The 24,395-nt window shown below is 44.5% G+C and overlaps 1 protein-coding gene across 3 annotated transcripts in view; it reads left to right on the plus strand.

The window, feature by feature from the left end:
- Positions 1-24,395, plus strand: part of SUPV3L1 (Suv3 like RNA helicase) — a 60,176-nt gene that overhangs the window by 1,361 nt on the left and 34,420 nt on the right. For all 3 annotated transcript variants that reach the window (XM_068111043.2, XM_068111044.2, XM_068111045.2), the window contains exons 2-6: positions 640-717; positions 7,811-7,918; positions 8,095-8,209; positions 8,325-8,493; positions 17,201-17,312. In XM_068111043.2, the coding sequence (XP_067967144.2) occupies positions 640-717; positions 7,811-7,918; positions 8,095-8,209; positions 8,325-8,493; positions 17,201-17,312 (582 nt within the window). The remainder of the gene's footprint in view (positions 1-639; positions 718-7,810; positions 7,919-8,094; positions 8,210-8,324; positions 8,494-17,200; positions 17,313-24,395) is intronic.

The raw sequence follows: 24,395 nt of genomic DNA on the forward strand, positions 1-24,395 counted from the left end.
ACGGTTGCATAATTTACTGAAAGGAAATATAATAACCTGTGGAACGTCTTGGGGTCCCAGCGGGTGTTGTAAGGTAGGTAGGAGGTTTCAAAAATTCCTCAATAAAATTATGATTTTGAAATGCGATCGACACGGACCTTGCTCCCAAATCCGGAAGTGAACAGGTTGACAGTTTGGTTCGCTGGTTTGATGATATCTCGATACAATCGTGATTTAACATTGTATTTTGATATGCTAATACTATAGTATTAATTTGTGTTTGGAATGAAAATATAGAAAATGTGCCTTCAATGCCTGATGTTAGACTGAAATTGGCACAGGAATGTGAAGTTTATTGGTTCGTCATTTGCCATTTGCTGTTTTTTTTACCCAAGTCATTCACGAACCGACTGTCCATGCCTGAAGTCAAAAACATTTAATACTTTGCTTATATTATTTGCTAACTGGTATCCCCACCCAGGTCAAACTATCCTGTTCAACTAAAATATCAAACAAGCCCGGCTACGCTGTTGTTAGACTATCGGTCTTGTTTTTAATTTAAATGCTTTACTTTTGAGAAAAGTTCATGTATATTATGTAAGAGAATCTGCATTTTGTGCCCCTCTCGATGGATACATAAAATGTATTTTTCCTTTGCAGATAAAGTTCTCTCGGTCTTGAACACGTTTTACAAACGGAAGCAAATACAGAAGTTGGCAGGAAGCAATGGGCTTGATGGTGGGTTTCAATTGATTGCACGTCTATATACAGTAGTGTTTAAACCCCCATGTGTATTTGTCTGTCCCCTTCATAAAGACGATTTTAGTCGTGTTTTAAAGGCCAATCTTTTAACATGACTGTGTTCACTAGGGTCTATGTTTGAGGATAAAATAAACCTGAAAAACATTTTCCATAAAATAGTAATTATGTCTCTTCTGTTGGGATTGTAGATAGTGGCTTGCAAACTGAGCCTCAAGGGCAGTGTACAGAAGCGTTAAAAAACAACAACAATATATACAAGGCGCAGGGAGGTGAAATTCGCTGCACGTGATGTGCAACGCGTGCAAAGTAAAATGAGTGTTCATTTATCCGTAGGATGTCGAATAAATGAATACGATAGAAGCACGCTATATGAATAGGACATATGACGCTAGGCCGGGGCTTCAGACATTGGCACGCTCACGAGGCTGCACTGCTCGTCATTTTTGAGGGGTTTTTATACTTGTGTTTTTATATTGGGGTAAGCTATGAACCGCACTTAAATCCTATGGGATCTAGAAACTGCGTTTATCTCGAAGGAATTGAAAAATCTCACCTGGAAGTCAACAGCTTGCACAGTCTTGCCATCAGCTTGGAAATCAGCCAACATCACCGCTTTACATAAAAAAAGGTGCAAAAACAGATCCTTCCAACAGCAGACCAATCAGTCTTCTCCCAATCATCAGCAAGGTCATGGAATCCATCATCACTTCTGATATTAAATCCTTCCTCTTCTCCAATGGCTTGATCTCTGATCATCAATTTGGATTCAGACCAGGTCATTCTACTCTGGAAATGCTGCTTCTGCTGTCTCAACAATGGATTCAACAATGGATGGAGGCCCTCAATACCAAACAGGAAATCAGAGCTGTCTCCCTTGACATATCTTGTGCCTTCGATACGGTCTGCCACCCCGATCTGCTCACCAAACTCTCCTCCTATGGTATTCATGGAAATCTCCACGCATGGCTTGCGGACTTCCTCTCCGGTCGCAGTCAACGTGTGGCCGTGAATGGAATTCTCTCATCTCCCCTTCCTGTTGAGGCTGGAGTTCCTCAAGGTAGTGTTCTGGGCCCTGTGCTTTTTTTGGTATGCATCAATGATCTTTCTGACTCTGGAAAATCCTCTCTATCCCTTTGCTGATGACTCCACTCTCTGCCGCTCCATATCTCTCAGCCCTCAGATCGGAAGGCAGCAGCCTCTTCACTCTCTGCAGACCTGGACAAAATCACAAACTGGTCAAACAAGTGGAGCATGTCTTTCAATCCTGACAAATCTCACACTCTCACTCTGTCTCTCTGAAAAGACCGTCTGGAAAACCCTCCCATCTACTTTCTCAACAATCCTCTTGAAGTTCTGTCACTCAAGCTTTTGGGTCTCACTATCAGCCATGATCTTTCCAGGGAAAACCACATTTCCAAGCTGGCCTCCATAGCCAGTTGCTGACTGGGCATCCTCCGTCGTGCGAAGTCTTTCCTTGGCACCTCTGAGCTCCTCACCACATACAAAGCTTTCATCCGCAGCTTGAGGGAATACTGCTCTTCGTTTTTTGTTTTTTTCTCATGTCCGTTTATGTTTTTTGTGTTTTATGTGCTAATGTGTGTTTAATGTGCGAGCCCTTACATGAGCCTCGATATTGTTTACAAAAAAAATAAAAATAAAAGATACCCCAGTAATGAGGTTAACATAAGGTGGGGGACAAACATTTTAATTAATTTTCAAACTTGATTTCTCAAAACTACTGTTCAACAGTTTTATTCCTTAAAGTCACTTTGTGGTCGGATACCGTGAAATTTTGTTTTGACTGAACTAGTCTGACAACAAATTACCTTCTGGTTGCTCAGGTAGTGAATTGCTGGCGGGATGTCCTAGAGGTCTGCACACTTACCTCTAAGCTGTCTAGCCTGGGTTTGAATCTCAACGCAGCTGTGAACTTTCATTCCGGCATTTGACAGGATAAGGAAGAAGGATAGAGGAGAATAGAGAGGATAATGAGATATTTTCATTTCACAGGATAGAGGAGGATAAGGAAGAAAGTGAAGATCGACGAAATGCAGTTTGGATTTATGCCAGGAAGAGGAACGACAGACGCGCTTTTTATTGTAAGGCAGTTGCAGGAGAAGTACATGGAGAAGAGGAAGAAGTTGTTTCTTGGGTTTGTTGATCTGGAGAAAGCATTCGATAGGGTTCCACGCGAAGTAGAGACATGGGCATTGAGGAAGTTAGGAGTGGAGGAATGGTTGATCAGAGTAGTGATGGCAATGTACAAAAGAGCGCGCACAGCTGTAAGGACGAAGGACGGGAACAGTGGTGAGTTTGAGGTGAAGGTGGGAGTACATCAGGGGTCGGTACTAAGTCCAATACTATTTGTAGCTGTGATGGAAGTGCTGGCTCAGAACGTAAAGGAGGGTTTACCGTGGGAGTTGTTGTATGCAGATGATCTGGTGTTGATTGCAGAGAGTATGGATGGACTGAAGGAAAAGATGAACAAGTGGAAGGAATGTATGGAGACAAAAGGTCTGAAGGTGAATATCGGAAAGACGAAGGTGATGGCAAGTGGTAAAGCATGTGGTGAGGTGGAAAGAACTGGGAAGTGGCCCTGTGCTGTGTGCAGGAAGGGTGTCCGAGTGAACTCCATTGAATGTGCGCTGAGTGGGTTCATCAAAAATGTAGTGGTCTGAGAGGGTCATTAACCAGTGTGGCAGCTACATTCAAATGTAAGGTGTGCACACAGGGAGCTGCAGATGGAGGAAATGTTGAGTTGGATCTTGGAGATGGCATGAAGCTGGAAGGTGTGATAACATTTTGCTTCCTCGGAGACATGCTGAATGGAGAAGGTGGAGACTCGGCAACGGTTGCTCGAGTGAGATGTGCATGGAAGAAGTTTTGGGAACTGAGTGGCGTGCTGACAAGGAGGGGAGTGTCGTTGAAGCTGAAGGGAAAGGTGTATGCTGCATGTGTGACAAGTGTTATGATTTATGGGAGCGAGACATGGGTAATGAACGTAGAGCAGCAACGAAGGCTGGAAAGGGTGGAAATGCGAATGGTTCGGTGGATGTGTGGAGTATCGTTGAGAGAGAGGAAGACAAATGAAGAATTGCGAAAGATGATGGGAATAGAGCCTGTGATTGATGCTGTGAAGAGAAACAGGTTGAGATGGTTTGGTCATGTGTTGAGGAAGGATGAAAGTGACTGGTTGAGAAGAGTGATGGAAATGAATGCAGAAGGAAGTAGAGGATGGGGAAGACCGAGAAAGACTTGGCTAAAGATGGTGGAAGAAGAAATGCGGGCAAGGGGGTTAACAAGGGGAGATGCAGAAAATAGGGCAAAATGGAGAGGATTGTCATGGGGAACGCAAGGCTAACCCCTGCTCTAGCAGGGAAAATGGCCTTAAAATGCCTGTTGTTTGTATTTCACAGGCTGGGTGGTTCATCAAGGTTTGTGCTGTCCCTTGGATGGACATTAAACTGGGTGTCCCAACTTCCGGCATTAGTTGGTGAGCCTTAAAGACCCCACGGTGGCCTAATGCGAGCTATCGTTGGCATCATGGCGAAATTCCAAATTCCTACCCTAACCAGCAGGGTGTACTGCATCAGCGGCACCACAATACCCTTAGCCAACGACGCTGCCCTCCAGCCTTGTGCTACATTTGAAAGAAGAAGAAGGTAGTTAATTGCATCCAATATAATACCATCCTTTATAGAGCGCGCACAGCTGTAAGGACGAAGGACGGGAACAGTGGTGAGTTTGAGGTGAAGGTGGGAGTGCATCAGGGGTCGGTATTAAGTCCACTACTATTTGTAGCTGTGATGGAGGTACTGGCTCAGAACGTAAAGGAGGGTTTACCGTGGGAGTTGTTGTATGCAGATGATCTGGTGTTGATTGCGGAAAGTATGGATGGACTGAAGGAAAAGATGAACAAGTGGAAGGAATGTATGGAGACTAAAGGTCTGAAGGTGAATATAGGAAAGACGAAGGTGATGGCAAGTGGTAAAGCATGTGGTGAGGTGGAAAGAACTGGGAAGTGGCCATGTGCTGTGTGCAGGAAGGGTGTCAGAGTGAACTCCATTCCATGTACATTGTACAATGTGCGCTGAGTGGGTTCATCAAAAATGTAGTGGTCTGAGAGGGTCATTAACCAGTGTGGCAGCTACATTCAAATGTAAGGTGTGCACAGAGGGAGCTGCAGATGGAGGAAATGTCGAGTTGGATCTTGGAGACGGCGTGAAGCTGGAAGGTGTGAAAACATTTTGCTACCTCTGAGACATGCTGAATGGAGAAGGTGGATCAGACTCGGCAACGGTTGCAAGAGTGAGATGTGCATGGAAGAAGTTTCGGGAACTGAGTGGCGTGCTGACGAGGAGGGGAGTGTCGTTGAAGCTGAAGGGAAAGGTGTATGCTGCATGTGTGAGAAGTGTTATGATTTCTGGGAGTGAGACATGGGTAATGAATGTAGAGCAGCAACGAAGGCTGGAAAGGGTGGAAATGCGAATGGTTCGGTGGATGTGCGGAGTATCGTTGAGAGAGAGAGGAAGACAAATGATGAATTGCGAAAGATGATGGGAATAGAGCCTGTGATTGATGCTGTGAAGAGGAACAGGTTGAGATGGTTTGGTCATGTGTTGAGGAAGGATGAAAGTGACTGGTTGAGAAGAGTGATGGAAATGAATGTAGAAGGAAGTAGAGGACGGGGAAGACCAAGAAAGACTTGGCTGGAGGTGGTGGAATAATAAATGCGAGGTGGTGGAATAATAAATGCGGGCAAGGGGGTTAACAAGGAGAGATGCAGAAAATAGGGCAAAATGGAGAAGATTGTCATGGGGACCGCAAGGCTAACCCCCGCTCCAGCAGGGAAAATGGCCTTAAAATGCATGTTGTTGTTGTTGTTTGTTGTCTTCACGGAGAATATTTGTTCAGCTTTCTTAGTCGATAGTACTTGTGGATTTTGAAGATTGCACGATACCTTTCACAGAGAGTAGGCCATTGTGTGTTTTACTTCAGCCATATTCCAAGTTATTTCCTGTATGTCCGTTGGTAAAGCAATGGAAGATCATCCAGAATTTATTTTGCTCAGGAAACCTTTTTGTCAGCGGTTCCATCCCGGGTTGTACATTGCATTTAACAGTATACTGCAGAACAAGATCTATATCATTGATCTCCACTTCCCTGGCAAATCATCTGTACAGTTTTGTTCAGTCCACCCTGTGCAGGACAGAACACTGTTTCTGAGAAGCAGGCTCCCTTGGCATCTCTCCCTGCAGAGCTGGAAAAAAAACAAGTCACTGCTCATTCATTCCCATACTCTGACTACTTCTCCTGTCATGTCACAATCAGTTGTTGAACCACCCCCGACCCCACTCCACCACTCCTCCGACCCCTCTCCACCTCTCCTCCGACCCCACTCCACTTCTCCTCCGACCCCACTCCACCTCCCCTCCGACCCCACAACACCTCCCCTCCGACCCCACTCCACCTCTCCTCCGACCCCACAACACCTCCCCTCCAACCCCACTCCACCTCTCCTCCGACCCCACTCCACCTCTCCTCCGACCCCACTCCACCTCTCTTCCGACCCCACTCCACCTCTCCTCCGGCTCCACTCCACCTCTCCTCTGGCTCCACTCCACCTCTCCTCCGGCTCCACTCCACCTCTTCCGGCTCCACTCCACCTCTCCTCCGGCTCCACTCCACCTCTCCTCCGGCTCCACTCCACCTCTCCTCCGGCTCCACTCCACCTCTCCTCCGGCTCCACTCCACCTCTCCTCTAGTTTACTTCAGAGCCAACCCTGAATAGAGGTGTGGTCTCTGGAGCTTCTGGGTCTCACGATTAGCCCTAATCCATCTCGTCACAAACTGGCCTGTGTGGCTGGCCATTACTTTGGTATTCCCTGCAGAGCCAAGTCTATTCTGAGCCATGCACGGCTCATTGCAGTATACAATGCATTCATCAGAAGTAGCATGGAATGTTGCTCCCTGCTCTGGACTGGTGCAGCTGCTTCACATCTTCCTTTCCAAGTGGGAGTCAAATCCAAGCTTTTCAAATATTGATTTATTATTATTCTGTATGCAGCTTTTGGCTACTGGTGGCTTCATTGCTGGGAGCGCAGTTGTGCCGCTGATACAGAGCCCCCTGTTTCCAGTAAGCTGATACTCATTTGCCGACTTCACAAGGATGACCGGCTGTGTCAACCCACCTGGTGTTGTTTATTTAACGGCATGACAGCGGACTCAAACTCAAGGTTCTAAGATCTGAAGCCAGCCACATTCATCGTTAGGCCAACACCAGGCTTAGATATTAATTAAATTAAAAAAGAAATAAAAAGTGAAAAAAGACGAAATTAATATAAAAGGAAATAAATGCACTCATCAATTCCATCTGGTGCATGTTTATGGAGTTTGAAAATGATTTTTCCTTTAATGGTAACGTGGTAGTAATAATAGTTAACATCAGGTGGGAAAATTAGTTTTCCCAACTTTTTCCACTTTTTCCACTGAATCTAGTTCTTATAGAAACTGGTTTTCCATTTCAAGACTACCGCTCATCATCACATCATGGTTTCTCCTATTCTTATTCAGATCAGGTCATGAACCATTCTCTATACAGAGCGTCGGTTCCGTCCAAGCAGTTTCTATGGCGAGGGTTATAATCCTGGATGGGTCGCCACTCCGCCACAGGAAGTCAGCGTACGAATTTGTAATGTGGCCACGGTGCTGGCGATAGGTCACGTATACTTTGCGGAGGACACCGTGGGGTCTTTAACATCCAACAACTAATGCTGGCACATGTGATGCATACTCACACCTACCCTAATCTCGCTGAGCCCCTAAACCCCTTTTTTGCCTGCCAGTCCCCTTCTCATACGCAAATGTGTTTGTTCATTTTTTAAATTGTCTGCCTGTTCTCCTTTCTCCCTCCGTCTGTCAACCTCCCACATGAGCCTGGTTGACTTCTCGGAATGCTAGTGGACAATTACCAATTGCAGATAAGATGAAATTCGAATACTTCGGTGATGAGGTATAAAAATGTTTTTGGGTGAAGTGTACTAATTATGTCCTTGTTTGCACATTCCAGCACGGCTCTTTCATAAAGCTTTTATCAGCTTCAGGAAATGGGTTATGGAGTCGAAGACCTTGCCAGCAGATTTCCACGTAATATTGAATGACATATGCCTTCAGGCAGGTAAGGTGCTTTGCTGTCGATATCTTTTTTAAATTGTCCACCTCTGCCCCAACGTCAGTTTAACCATGACATTATTTCATCGGTCACTTTACAGGCTTCTTGCAGCTAGTTCACTGCTGAAGCAAAGGCAATAGTTTAGAACTCCTTGGAATGTTATAATGTAATCTCTCCCATAGGGCACGTGGATGACATTTTCCCTTACTTCATGCAACATGCTAAGCAAATCTTCCCCATGCTTGATTGTATGGAAGACCTTCGCAAAGTCAGCGATCTCCGGCACCCTGCCAACTGGTACAACCTTCCCATCATTATCGGTCCCGAGCATGTGTCTGAGAATGCAATCCTTTGCTGTGAACATTTGGGACTGATTGATGGATTTTCAAAATATTTTTGTTTTTAACTGCAGGTATCAGGATGCGAGAAAAATCCATCGAAAGATTGTGTTCCACTCGGGTCCAACCAACAGCGGTAAAACCTATCATGCCATTCAGCGCTTCCTTGAGGCAAAATCTGCGGTGTACTGTGGGCCACTCAAGCTGTTGGCACATGAGATCTTTGAGCAAAGCAACAATAATGTGAGTGTGCTGACATTATTTTCTTATGCAGGTACCTTTACGCTTGTGTGCCATGATTACCGTCTCTACACGGTGCAACAACAACAACAACAACAACATGCATTTTAAGGCCATTTTCCCTGCTAGAGCGGGGGTTAGCCTTGCGGTCCCCATGACAATCTTCTCCATTTTGCCCTATTTTCTGCATCTCTCCTTGTTAACCCCCTTGCCCACATTTCTTCTTCCACCATCTTTAGCCAAGTCTTTCTCGGTCTTCCCCGTCCTCCACTTCCTTCTACATTAACTTCCATCACTCTTCTCAACCAGTCACTTTCATCCTTCCTCAATACATGACCAAACCATCTCAACCTGGTCCTCTTCACAGCATCAATCACAGGCAATATTCCCATCATCTTTCGCAATTCATCATTTGTCTTCCTCTCTCTCAACGATACTCCGCACATCCATCGAACCATTCGCATTTCCACCCTTTCCAGCCTTCGTTGCTGCTCTACGTTCATTACCCATGTCTCGCTCCCATAAATCATAACACTTCTCACACATGCAGCATACACCTTTCCCTTCAGCTTCAGCGACACTCTCCTCCTCATCAGCACGCCACTCAGTTCCCGAAACTTCTTCCATGCACATCTCACTCGAGCAACCGTTGCCGAGTCTGATCCACCTTCTCCATTCAGCATGTCTCCGAGGTAGCAAAATGTTTTCACACCTTCCAGCTTCACGCCGTCTCCAAGATCCAACTCAACATTTCCTCCATTTGCAGCTCCTTCTGTGCACACCTTACATTTGAATGCAGCTGCCACACTGGTAAATGACCCTCTCAGACCACAACATTTTTGATGAACCCACTCAGCACACATTGTACATTGAATGGAGTTCACTCCGACACCCTTCCTGCACACAGCACACGGCCACTTCCCAGTTCTTTCCACCTCACCACATGCTTTACCACTTGCCATCACCTTTGTCTTTCCGATATTCACCTTCCGACCTTTTGTCTCCATACATTCCTTCCACTTGTTCATATTTTCCTTCAGTCCATCCATACTTTCCGCAATCAACACCAGATCATCTGCATACAACAACTCCCACGGTAAACCCTCCTTTACGTTCTGAGCCAGCACCTCCATCACAGCTACAAATAGTAGTGGACTTAGTACCGACCCCTGATGCACTCCCACCTTCACCTCAAACTCACCACTGTTCCCGTCCTTCGTCCTTACAGCTGTGCACGCTCTTTTGTACATTGCCATCACTACTCTGATCAACCATTCCTCCACTCCTAACTTCCTCAATGCCCATGTCAATACTTTGCGTGGAACCCTATCGAATGCTTTCTCCAGATCAACAAACCCAAAAAACAACTTCTTTCTCTTATCCATGTACTTCTCCTGCAACTGCCTCACAATGAAAAGCGCATCTGTCGTTCCTCTTCCTGGCATAAATCCAAACTGCATTTCGTCGATCTTCACTTTCTTCCTTATCCTCCTCTCCAACACCCTTTCCAATACCTTCATTCCATGCTCCAATAACTTTATCGCTCGGTACGAGCCACACTCCAGAGGGTCACCTTTCCCCTTGTATAGAGGGACGAGGGTACTCAGTTCCCAATCCACTGGAATGCGGCCTTCTTTCACCACCAGATTACAGATCTCTGTCATTCTCTTCACACCCCAACTTCCTGCTGCCTTCAACATATCTCCCACAACTCCCGTCGGCCCTCCTGCTTTTCCACTCTTCATTGCTTTTATCGCTTCCTCAACTTCCTTCTCAGTTATCTTCTCTGCCGGTCCTAAAACTGGGTTACTCTCTATGTTGCCATCCCATTCATTCTCTGTATTCAACAGCATTTCCATATATCTTTTCCATCTTCCTTTAATTCCATCTGGGTCGACAACGATTTGTCCCACTTCATCCTTCAAGCAACTCACCCCCATCACATCACACCTTTCTTTCGCTATGTGCTTTGCAATCCTGAATACTGCTTTCTGACCCTCTTCCGAATCCAAGCGTTCTCCGAACATTTTCCTACATGCCTCCTGCGCCTTTGCTAGCTCTTTCTTTGCAGCCTTCCTGGCTGCCTTATAACTTTCATGCTCTGCTGTTTCTGCTCCCGTACCCTTCGCCTTCTGCCACTCTTTGAACTTCTTCCTCTTCTCGTCAATCCTCTTTCCAACTTCAACATCCCACCACCATGTTTCCGAGTGCCTCGGTGGTCCTTTTGTCCATCCACATACCTCACCAACGGCTCCCAACAGACTAGCTTTCATTGACATCCAACCACTTTCAAGCTCAACCACATCATCCTCTACCCTACTCAGCCTCTCTTTTAATGCCTCCCTTACTGTCACCTCTTTCAACCTCCACACCTTCATTCTCGGTTGGTACTTCACCCGCCGAGCTCTCCTCGCACCTTTCACCCTTATGTCGCAGACAACCAAGTGGTGCTGTGAAACAGCCTCCTCCCCCGGGATCACCTTTGTGTCCCGGAGGTGCCCCCTATCTCGCCTACGCACCATCAGGTAGTCAACGGTTGTCGTCGACCCACCTGACGTGTATGTAACAAGCTTATTGTCCTCTTTCTGGAACTGAGTATTACAAATCAACAAATCAGCTCCATCAGCAAACTCCAAAATCCTTTCACCTTCTCCATTTCTCACACCATATCCGTAACCCCCATGAACTCCCTCAAAACCATCCATACTCCTTCCCACATGTCCATTCAGGTCTCCTCCCACCACAACAACTTCCTCATCTTTCACGTTTTCCATCAGCTTCTCTATCGCACACCAGAACTTGTCCTTCTCTTCATCGCTTCGACCAACCTGCGGAGCATATCCCGAGATGACGTTCACCAAGAGCTTTCCAATTATCATTTTCACCATCATCAACCTATCACTCACTCTAGTCACACTCACCACACTGTCTACAAACTCCTCAGAAAACAGGACACCAACACCATTCACGCCCTCCGGGCACCCTTGCCACACAAACTTGTATTTCTGTCCCTGCCTACCCTTCACCATTCTCACACCACTTCTCTTCCATCTCGTCTCTTGCACACAACATATGTCCACTCTTCTTCTGACCAATACTTCCACCACTTCTCCTGATCTCCCTGTCATTGTCCCTACATTCCATGTCCCAAACCTCAGAAACCGATCTCCACTTCGGGCTGCACCCTGCCCATATGTACTTGTGATTGTCATGGTTCTCTTTTTGAGGCAATGTTTTTATGGCCGGATGCCCTTCCTGACGCCAACCCTCTTAGTTGTCTCTTACGACACGCAGGGATACGGTGTACCTATTCTGACCAGGGTACACACTGGGAAACGTTTAAAACATGGAAATTCTGGGGGGGGGGGGGGGGGGGCGGCGTCAGCATCACGGCTGCGGTTTAAACATATTCCAAAAATATCCAAACAGAACCATGAAAACCATGTAAAACCAATCCGGGAAAAGTCTCCAAGCGAGAACGTGGATTTGAGAAAGAAGGAGCAGAGGCGTCAGAAAACGAGATACAGGGGGCGGGGCACAAGCCGAGACGAGGAGGAGAGCGAACAAGCACGTGTCCGGGAGGAGAGAAAGAATCAATATAGAATTCTTTGTCTCGGGAGGTGAGGTGAGGGGGAGAAAACAAAATAAAAGAAACAAGCAATATAGCGAAGGAAATAACTCAAACCGACAAAACACCGATGGGGGGAGGGAACCCCCAAGTCACCAGGCCGCGCACGAGGTACGACCCAGAAAACGATTAACTACACACAAGTTTGCACGAACCACAAACCAACACCAACTAGAAACACACAATAACACGTAACACGTACAGTTCCGGGTTCGGTTGCGAGAGGACGCTGGCGTTGCATATTCGCCGCTTCTCCGACTGGATGGATGTACAGGGTCTGCTTCTACCTTTCTGACCTGACATCTCACACCTGTCCTGCCTTTTCACACCCGCACGTGCCGCGTGTTCTCCGGCTGGATAACGGAATCTGCTTTTGATGGTACGGAATACGGCCACGCCTTCATCACCTCCCGTCTGGACTACTGCAATAGCCTCCTCTATGGTTCACCCTCAAAAATCACCAATAAACTCCAATACATTCAGAACTCCGCTGCCCGTCTACTCACTCATTCCCGGACCCGTGACCACATCACCCCCGTCCTTTACAAGCTTCACTGGCTCCCCATCCCCCAGAGAATCCAGTACAAAATCCTCCTCTTGACATACAAAGCCCTCCATAACCTGGCCCCATCCTACCTGGCTGACCTCCTCTCCAGACACACTCCCACCCGCAACCTCCGCTCTGCTGGTACCAACCTCCTGACCCCCTCCATCCGGACCAAATTCAGATCCTGGGGGGACAGGGCCTTCTCCATCGCTGCTCCCACCCTCTGGAACTCACTACCTCACACCATCAGAGACTCCTCCTCACTCACCACATTCAAAACATCACTAAAGACCCACCTGTTCAACGCTGCATTCAACATTCAACCCACAGCATTTAACCCCTGACTATCTCTTCTCCTTCTCCCTCCTTTTGCTTTAAATATTTCCCTATTGATTCTTGTCTTGTCTTTTTGATTCTTGTCTTATATATATGCCGTATATCGCTGCTGTTTGTTTTCTTGATTCTTGTCTTTTTGCAATTGTTGTTTTCATGTATTGTTATGCATTATGTTTTCCACTCTGTCAAAGCGCCTTTGGGCTTCTGGAAAAGCGCTATACAAAATAAATGAATTATTATTATTATTATTACACAGCAAAATAACCAGTGGAAATTTGACAAAGACAAGAATGGGAAAACACTCAAACTTCGATGCCGTGGAGAGCTCGAAGCACGCCTCACTCGCCCGAGGAACCGGAAGCAACGCCGGTGCACACACGGTGCACACAAACATAAAGAGATGTGATGTCGCACTTCCACACATGTGTTGAAAGAAAGAATTGGTGTCATCATTACCTCTGCCATTGAAGGTGGATGGAGGTTTTGTTTTCACCCCTTTTTGTCTGTCTGTCTCTGAGCAGGATGTCTCAAACAGTTACAGATGGATTTGGACGAAACTTTATGGACATGTTGGGTGTGTGACAAGGGCGAATTGATTAGATTTTGTTGAAGATTTGGATCTAGATCCAGATACAAGAATTAAAAAAATTATTCAGTGATTCTTCACCTTTTAGAGATGGGGTCAAAAACGATGTATAACATGATATTTCAAAATGCTGTATATGAATTCGGATTAAACTTCGTTGACAGGTTTGGTGTGTGACAAATACTAATTAATTAGATTTTGGTGAATATCATCAGGATCTGGATCCAAGAATGTTTCAAATTTCTTACAAGTGATTCTTCACAATTGAGACATAGGCACAAAAACGATACATAGAGTAAACCCTTAAATATCGCAGGGGTTACATTCCTGGAAATACTGCGATATTCAAAACCGTGATAAAAAAAAATAAAAAAAATAACCACCTTTAGAGGCCATTTTTCCCCGCAAAGCGGGGGTTGGCCTTTTTCGGGAACCGTGGTTGTTGTTGTTTTTCGGTCCCCTTTTTGAAGCAATGTTTTACGGCCGGATGCCCTTCCTGACGCCAACCCTTTTTGCCGCCTTTAACGACAAACAGGGAATTACCAGTGAACTGGTACTCAATTAGCCGACCTCGGAAGGATGACAGGCTGAGTCAACCCCCCTGGCGTTAATTCAGCGATCGACCGGGATTCGAACCCAGGATCCTAGGATCCTAAGCCGGCACCCTAGCCGCTAACCCAACACCAGGGTGATAATCAAAACCGTGATAGTTAAAACCAATTTCATATGGGAACAAGACAGAGGAATCAGAGATTGCAGACCCTCGCAGGATGTGTTTTTATTGGTTTTTAAGGCTTTTGTGTTAAAACAAATATGGCGGCTGAACCACGTGACCGATGACGTCATCATTTTTTTTCCCTCCACCAATTCATCCATAGATTATGCTCAAGAAATTTAATCTTGATTGGATGAAGTTTTGTACTTGTAGAATTATGATGTCATAATAGAGGTACCTATGACAGTAGGACATCATCATTAACATATTTTATTCCCCATGGAGAGTTCTTTACAATGAGCCATGTCTCAATTTTTTCTATGAAGCGCTTTCGGAGATTTAGAGGGTCAAAGTTTTTCGGTTTTTCCAAGATGGCGCCCGTACCATGTGACGTCATAATTATCATTCAAAAACTCTACTGCAGGATGTACGCCTGTGTTGACACTTTCCTGTCAATCTGACCAACGTCTGCAGAGAAAACCATATTTAGTTTGTGCCGACAAACGGACAAACAAACGGACTCGAATGCAATACCTTCTCCTTTGTCGAGGGTAATAAGGAGGTACGGTTGCTGGGCTCCGAGAAAATATAGTGGAGGGTCGACTGCTGCCAAAAATTTACATCACATTTTATATAATTATGTGAAATAAATATAGATCAGTCTTATGATAAAGTGTCTTGCTGTGTTGAAGCAGATTAAACATTCAGAAGCGATTCAACTTGCCTTATGCTTCCGTCGTTCCTCCTCTATTAATCGTTTTCCTTTTTAATCTGTCGATGTGTTTATTTCATAAATCATTCTGAAGCTCTGTAAACCAGCAAATAAATAAATGTTGAAAGAACCACTTTTGTCAATCGTTTTATACTTCGGTGCCATTTCATTATTAACGCGCGAGAAACAAGAAGAGGCTCGTGGTGAGAGATAACCACCACAACTCAGGTCAAAAATTGTGATTGGTCGAAATGAAGCCCCACAGTACCTAAATCAGGACAGAGTGGTTGCTCGCGATTGGTCAAAATTAAGCCCGACAATAACTAAATTGGTACATAGTGGTTGCCTGCGATTGGTCGAAATGAAGCCCCACAATACCTAAATCAGGACATAGTGGTTGCTCGCGATTGGTCAAAATTAAGCCCGACAATAACTAAATTGGTACATAATGGTTGCCTGCGATTGGTCGAAATGAAGCCCCACAATACCTAAATCAGGACATAGTGGTTGCTCGTGATTGGTCAAAATTAAGCCCCACAATAACTAAATCGGTACATAGTGGTTGCCTGCGATTGGTCGAAATGAAGCCCCACAATACCTAAATCAGGACATAGTGGTTGCTCGTGATTGGTCAAAATTAAGCCCCACAATAACTAAATCAGGACATAGTGGTTGCCTGCGATTGGTCGAAATGAAACCCCACAATACCTAAATCAGGACATAGTGGTTGCTCGCGATTGGTCAAAATTAAACCCCACAATACCTAAATCAGGACATAGTGGTTGCTCGCGATTGGTCAAAATTAAGCCCCACAATAACTAAATCGGTACATAGTGGTTGCCTGCGATTGGTCGAAATGAAACCCCACAATACCTAAATCAGGACAAAGTGGTTGCTCGTGATTGGTCAAAATTAAGCCCCACAATAACTAAATCGGTACATAGTGGTTGCCTGTGATTGGTCGAAATGAAACCCCACAATACCTAAATCAGGACATAGTGGTTGCCTGCGATTGGTCGAAATGAAACCCCACAATACCTAAATCAGGACAAAGTTGTTGCTCGTGATTGGTCAAAATTAAGCCCCACAATAACTAAATCGGTACATAGTGGTTGCCTGCGATTGGTTGAAATGAAACCCCACAATACCTAAATCAGGACATAGTGGTTGCTCGTGATTGGTCAAAATTAAGCCCCACAATAACTAAATCGGTACATAGTGGTTGCCTGTGATTGGTCGAAATGAAGCCCCACAATACCTAAATCAGGACAAAGTGGTTGCTCGTGATTGGTCAAAATTAAGCCCCACAATAACAAAATCGGTACATAGTGGTTGCCTGTGATTAGTCGGAATGAAGCCCCACAATAACTAAATCGGTACATGGTGGTTGCCTGTGATTGGTCGAAATTAAGCCCCACAATAACGAAATCGGTACATAGTGGTTGCCTGTGATTGGTCAAAATTAAGCCCCACAATAACGAAATCGGTACATAGTGGTTGCCTGTGATTAGTCGGAATGAAGCCCCACAATAACTAAATCGGTACATAGTGGTTGCCTGTGATTGGTCGAAATTAAGCCCCACAATAACTAAATTGGGACATAGTGGTACATAGTATAGTTTCATTTGATTGCGCAATCGTATTTTTATCCCCGTGCTTTTTGAAGAAAAAAAAAAGGAGGGATATTATAATCGGCTCCATCTGTCTGTCTGTCCGTGCGTCACGCTACCTCCTCCGAAAGGTTTGTGCAGAAATTCACGAAACCTAGAAGTTATGATCACCACATGGCAAGAAGGTGTAAGGGCAGTGTCACTTTTGTCCCTGTCCCCTGGGTTGGGGTCAAAAGGTCAGATAACAAAAAATGTAATTACGGGCACATTTTAAAACATTTTTCAATGGAGCTTTGCATGTACAATCAACATTGGGAGACGCATGAAATATGTAACGATGTTTTGGATTTGGCCCCAGGGAGTGGGGACTTAAGGTCACAGCGGTCAAAACCGGGGGTAAAAAAAACGCGCTCGAGTTGTTTGTTAATTTAATAATAATTGTTATTATAATTTATTATTAATTTAATTATTCTTATTTGATCGAATAATGATTAATCTTATGGAAAGTTTTGTGTGTATGTTTCCGGTGTGGAGGTTTCTTGCCATTTGTGTTGCTTTATATTTGTTGGCCTGCAGGGTATTGCATGTGACTTGGTGACGGGCGAGGAGCGCTGCTTTGGAAACCCAGAGGGCCACGTATCTCCTCACACTGCCTGCACAGTTGAAATGTGCAACATCAACCAGCCTTGTAATTTTCTTTTTGTGTAGTCTGGTCTATTTGTTTATCTGTTATTTCAAAGCTTTGTTCGTTAATCATCTTCCTGCCATGGGGGTACTTGGTACATACAGCCTCCTCTGAAAACTGTTTCCATCGTTCCCTGTCCCGGCCTTTAGAATTCTCGCTTTGACCTCCAAGTATCACACTGTATGCACATGGAGATAGCTTTCCCCTTTGCAACCCATGTACTTCACTTGTCTGCACTGTCAATTTCTCTAATTTGGCATTTCTTTATGAGAGTGGCCGATTGACTCTGAATCTTGAGGTACATTGCATTTAACCGATTCTTCTTCTTTGTTTGTATACAGCACAAGGTTGTGGGGTAGCATCATTGGCTGAGGGCGTGGCTGTACCGCTGAGTTTAACCCATGAATAAGGAGTACAAAGACTGTTGGACTAATTGTCTCATCCATCCTAACAAAGCCTTTCTCATCTTCATCTATTTAGCATGTCGATGATGGTGGTAGTATATGGTACATTTTTGATGGTGACCCTTTAGGGATTTAACTGGTGTTCACCATTGCCAACAAAATATCTAAAATGAAAGAATTGGCAATTTTTTCATTCAAGATAATAGCTTTGGTGAAAGGATAAAACTCGCTCTCGGTCTTATTTCTGTCAACCTTAGCAAGAAATTTGTCGATATTTAAAGTGCATAGATCTTGTCAAAATTCAGAGACTTATGTTATGGATTCGTCACTTCCGTTGTGGTGGTTTTCAACCACTGTATACATTTTTGATTCCATGTACTACTATTGTTTTCAAAAGGTTTATTGTTTATGAACTGTTTTCAAAAGGTGGAAAAATTAGAGTTAAAAGAAACCGGAAACCAGATCGGGAACCGGACGACGAAGAGGAAGAAGAGAAAAAAGAAGGCGGAGCGAGTGGAGTCAGACAAGAAGCATAGTTGCTTTGCAGTCTGGAGCGAACGTTGGCGAGCAAGAGTCACGAGTGAACTTTGGGTTGCCCAGGAAAGGGATTCCTGCGACAGAGTTGTTATCGCTGTGACAGATCAACCTGCGTGTCAGGTTTTGCGGTCGATTCCGAAGAGAATCGTTGGACTGCCGTTACATCTCGAGTACGGGCCAATGGCCATTTTGACTCGCATGCTTTGCGCGTCGAGCAAGGTTTCTTTGCTTCGCTTCAGCCTTTGCATGTCGCACAAGGTTTTTCTTTGCTTGACTTCAGCCGTTTTCACCGCATTCAGACGTATCTGGTGTGTGTGTGTGTGTGCAACGCGGATTTTGAAGGTAAATATAAGGTTCGCCGACTGTGAGCCTTGGAACGTCCATACCCGAGGGTGTGATTTCCCAGTCGCCTGGAGGGCGCCTTTGGATTTCCCTGTCGCCTGGAGGGCGCCTTTGCACAGCTTTGGCAGCAGGACTGTAACTGCCAACCCAACGGGATTCTGGTCTCGATTGGACATTGATCTGACGATCGCTGGAGCGAATCAACTGTGGCTTGAAGCCGGGGAATAGAGACATCGGGAATCTTCTTCTTTTCGCTCACTTGGAGCACAGTGAGTTATATTGTACGAACCTGATGGTACCATCATAGGAATGATATACTATTTGTTGTACAATTGATTACTATTGTTTTTGTGTTGTTATTCTTGTGTGATCTTAATACAATATTTGTTGGTTGGTAACAATTGGTGTGGCTTCACCATTGATCTTTGACATACAGAATAACACATTTTTCTGCTGTGACTCGTCTCGGGGCTCGGAGGTACACCGTGACCAGGGGGTTGGGGAGGAGCACGTAACACTTACTCTAACAACTTTTCGAACATCGTCATTGTAATGTCACTCAAGGCAAGGTAGATGAATGTGCTGTCAATATCATTCCAGAGCTGAAGTAGTCAAATACAGGGTTTTTTTTGCCCCCATACTGTAAGTTCATTTGATTCTAATTTTGAAAACAGATTACTAATTACGATACAAAACAGAATGTGCTTGTTATTAAAAGTGTTTGTCTTGTTCTCATTTTATAAATGAATGACTAAGTCACAGCATTCATTCGGTGGGCTACTGGCACCATTACAGGGAACAATTTGGAAACCAAAGACAGTATGAAGAGAAACTAATGAGGCTATAACAATGGAAAAGGTTATATTGAAATTAGGCATTCTGATTGGACTGAGAAATTCCAAGAACAAGCAAAAGGCACAGCTGCTAATTTCCAACCATTAACTTCTGGGCAGGAAAGGTTACTGAACTATACTTTATATTGGCTCAACATGTGCTCGTCTATTCCATTTCTTTGTAATAATAATGTTGCTTTTTAAAGAATCTGCAGTGCTACCTGCAGATCTACCACACACAGCCTTTGTTGCCAATCCATGGCTGCTTATTCATTAGGCTGCCCTACTTATTTCCCAACTAACGTCTATATCTAGAGACTGATCCATCATCCGGAATCCAAACCAGTTACGATCCACTCCCCTGATTTCAAAGGTCAAGTGGTGTGTGGTGTATATATATCAATATATATCAACATATATGTATCAATATCAATATCAATATACAGTGGAACCTTGACTTACGAGTTTAATTCGTTCTGTGACCGAGCTCGTAACTCAATTTGCTCGTTTCTCAAATTAAATTTCCCCATTAAAATGCATTGAAATGCTATTAATCCGTTCCAGCCCGCCAAAAACCACACCAATTTTTTTTTAAATATACAGTATATATAAAAATATCTCGCGCTTTATATTTCACCTGTATGCAGCATACAAGTTGGCAGGATGGCCTGGACTGGAGGTACGCACACTTGACTCTAAACTGTCCAGCCTGGGTTTGAATCCCGACCCAGCTATAACCTGTCATGGGTGAATCACAGGCAGGGTGATTCATCAATGTGTGTACCGCTAAACTGGGCGCCCCGTTTGCGTCCCATTAGTTGTTGGATGTTAAGGATCTCACCGTGTTTTCCACAAAGAGAAGGCGAGCTATCGCCGGCACTCTGAACAAGTTGTGGCCTGGCATGCTCTTCTCCTCTGCCGTTATATACGTCCTCCTCGGCATCTTTTTCCAGAAGAGCCCTGTCTCGTCACAGTTGAAGATTTGCTGGGGGATGTATCGTTCGGCTTGTATCAGTTCGGCAAAAGTTATAATAAAATCTTCAGCTGCCTTCACATCCGCCTCACCAAGTCGACAACACGCACACCTCGCTCATGTTTTTCGACGATTGCGTGTTTTATATCCAAGCACATCGTCCTCTTCTTCTTCTCAGTACTGCCCTTGGCACTCAATTTCTTAGTACCCATGGTTAAAACTAAGAAATTTTCCAAAATAACCAAAATGCGAAAACAAAACAGCAGCGATATACGGCAGAGATGCTTGCACGGCAAGATAACCACGTGACCGGAACCCACTTGGTGGCGGGTGGCGGAAGCTCCAAAATAACCAACATGCGAAAACAAAACAGCAGCGATATACGGCAGAGATGCTTGCACGGCAAGATAACCACGTGACCGGAACCCACTTGGTGGCGGGTGGCGGAAGCTCGTAACTCAGATCTCGGCTCGCATCTCAAAGCAATAAACCGCCCGAGCGACGGCTCGTATCTCGGAAAACTCGTAAGTTGGTGCACTCGTAAGTCAAGGTTCCACTGTATATATATTTGCTTCGGTATATATATATACAGTGGAACCTTGACTTACGAGTGCCCCAACTTACGAGTTTTTCGAGATACGAGCCGTCGCTCGGGCGGTTTATTGCTTTGAGATGCGAGCCGAGATCTGAGTTACGAGCTTTCGCCCCCCGGTCACGTGGTTATCTTGCCGTGCAAGTACAGTATCTCTGCCGTATAGCGCTGCATTTTTGTTTTCGCATGTTGGTTATTTTGAGTTTACGCCACCAGGTGGGTTCTGGTCACGTGGTTATCTTGCCGTGCAAGTACAGTATCTCTGCCGTATAGCGCTGCATTTTTGTTTTCGCATGTTGGTTATTTTGAGTTTACGCCACCAGGTGGGTTCTGGTCACGTGGTTATCTTGCCGTGCAAGTACAGTATCTCTGCCGTCAACTTGTTCAGAGTGCCGGCGATAGCTCGCCTTCTCTTTGTGGAAAACACGGTACTGAGAAGAAGAAGAGGATGATGTGCTTGGATATAAAACACGCAATCGTCGAAAAACATGAGCGAGGTGTCGAGGAGGACGTATATAACGGCAGAGGAGAAGAGCATGCCAGGCCACAACTTGTGGATATAAAACACGCAATCGTCGTGTTTTATATAAAACTTGTGCTTGGATATAAAACACGCAATCGTCGAAAAACATGAGCGAGGTGCCGAGGAGGACGTATATAACGGCAGAGGAGAAGAGCATGCCAGGCCACAACTTGTTCAGAGTGCCGGCGATAGCTCGCCTTCTCTTTGTGGAAAACACGGTACTGAGAAGAAGAAGAGGATGATGTGCTTGGATATAAAACACGCAATCGTCGAAAAACATGAGCGAGGTGTCGAGGAGGACGTATATAACGGCAGAGGAGAAGAGCATGCCAGGCCACAACTTGTGGATATAAAACACGCAATCGTCGTGTTTTATATAAAACTTGTGCTTGGATATAAAACACGCAATCGTCGAAAAACATGAGCGAGGTGCCGAGGAGGACGTATATAACGGCAGAGGAGAAGAGCATGCCAGGCCACAACTTGTTCAGAGTGCCGGCGATAGCTCGCCTTCTCTTTGTGGAAAACACGGTGAGATCCTTAACATCCAACAACTAATGGGACGCAAACGGGGCGCCCAGTTTAGCGGTACACACATTGATGAATCACCCTGCCTGTGATTCACCCATGACAGGTTATAGCTGGGTCGGGATTCAAACCCAGGCTGGACAGTTTAGAGTCAAGTGTGCGTACCTCCAGTCCAGGCCATCCTGCCAACTTGTATGCTGCATACAGGTGAAATATAAAGCGCGAGATATTTTTATATATACTGTATATTTAAAAAAAAATTGGTGTGGTTTTTGGCGGGCTGGAACGGATTAATAGCATTTCAATGCATTTTAATGGGGAAATTTGATTTGAGAAACGAGCAATTTGAGTTACGAGCTCGGTCACAGAACGAATTAAACTCGTAAGTCAAGGTTCCACTGTATATATATATATATATTGATTTTAATGAGGCAAATTATTATTACCGAAGGTGGGTGGAGGTTATGTTTTCATGTCCGTCTGTCTGTCGTCTGTTAGTTAGTCTGTCTGTCTGTGAACAGATCTCAAAAGTTGTGGACGGATTCAGACGAATTTTGGCAGAGAGGTAGTGTATTGGACAAGGACGAAATTATTAGATTTTGGTGAAGATCCGGATTCGGATCCGGCTACTAGAATTTTAAAAGTGATTCTTCACCATTGAGTGATAGGGCTAAAATCGATATAAAGCAGGAGATCTCAAAAAGTTGTGGACGGATTTGGACGAAACTTGGTGAACATGTTGTGTGTGTGACAAGGAAGAATCTATTAAATTTTGGAGAAGATCCAGATCTGGATCCGGCTAGTAGGATTTTTAAAGCGATTCTTCACCATTGGGAGATGGGGCCAAAAACGAAACAAAGCAGGATATCTCAAAAAGTTGTGGACAAATGATTTTGATTAAATGTGATTCTGTATTGTGATTTTCTGGTCTACTCTGGGATACAAAACGTAAACTGTTCACCTTGTGGAGGTATGCTCTCCACTGAGTGCTGTTCTAGTTTCTCCTTGTTCTTGTTCATTTTTTTTTCTTGTTCTTGTTTTTTTCTTGTTCTTGTACTTTTCTTGTTTTTCTTCATCTTCCTCTTCTTCTTCTTCTTCTTCTTCTTTTCCTTTTTTTTCTTTTTTTCTTATCATTTTTTTTCATGTTCTTATTCTTGTTATTGTTTTTTTTTCTTGTTCTTATTCTTGTTCTTGTTTCCAATATTTCCTTGATTTTTGCCAAACCTTTCACGATTGAATGCTCAGTCGATGCAGCGATCTTGTATTCATGGCCGATTTGCATCGTTGCCTCACCACGCTGATGTCTTTTCATTCTATTGAATTTCACCTCTAATGTGGAGAGGTAAAAGCCTTTCGTTGTTCTGGAGAATAAGTGTGATTGGCGAAGGACTGTCGGGTCTCCTAGAACTCAGGATTGTTTCAAAAGGAATGCAAACCTCTGTCACTGGGTGTCTTCCATCCTGCGAGCGTTGAGGAAATACAGTGTACAGTACAAAGTACTTGCGCAATAGAGTGAAAATGTATTTATGAGCATCCTGGGTAGTTGTGGTTTCAGGCACGTGGTTTGAACGTTTTTCCTTGTGATGGAATTCCGATAAATAGCCCAGCAGATATGTGAAAAAATTGTGCTTTTGGTGATACAAGCATGAAATTTTGAACACTGATAGAGCATACTACTAGGAAGATTTTTGGATATAGGGGCATTCAAATCTTTTCCTAGGGACAAAATGGCGGCCATTTAAAAAATGGCCGTTTACGGATAATAAGATACACAGTACCGATGTCTATAAAACTAGATTTACTTATTGCTCAAGCACACCTATGATGTTTTTTTCACGTAAACAGGTTGTAAGATCATAATTAAATGTCAACAAACTCACATAACATTTATTTGGTCCTTATTCTTTACAAAAATAATTACTTTTTGAGCTATTTTGAGCAAACTCCAGAAACACAATGGAAATGAAGTGAAAATGCCACATTAACGCTGTGGAAGTGACTTTCACTATAAAAGAGTCTACAAAACAGTCTTCCACATGTTTGTGTATATGTAACAGGTGTGTTATTCCTCCTGTATACTATCGTGTGCACTCCCCTGCACAGTGACACAGAGCTGAGCACTGGAGTGCGGCCTTAACACACTTGCACTGTTTCCTGCAACCCTTCTTGCATCCACATCTAATCAATTGTCGGCATGCCTCAGTTGCCTCTGTGAGGGTTGTCCAATATATCCCCCAGCCGTTATTACTCTGTTTCCAACCCCATTCACTTGGCGATGGGAGCTCAGGTGCGCAAATCATCATCTGGCCCCAACAAAAGCCGGCTTGGTAGGCAGCTCTCTTGATGTGTTGTCT

Source organism: Myxine glutinosa, chromosome 3 (assembly GCF_964187855.1).
Source record: "Myxine glutinosa chromosome 3, kmMyxGlut1.1, whole genome shotgun sequence".
In the NCBI taxonomy this organism is placed as follows: Eukaryota; Metazoa; Chordata; class Myxini; order Myxiniformes; family Myxinidae; genus Myxine; species Myxine glutinosa.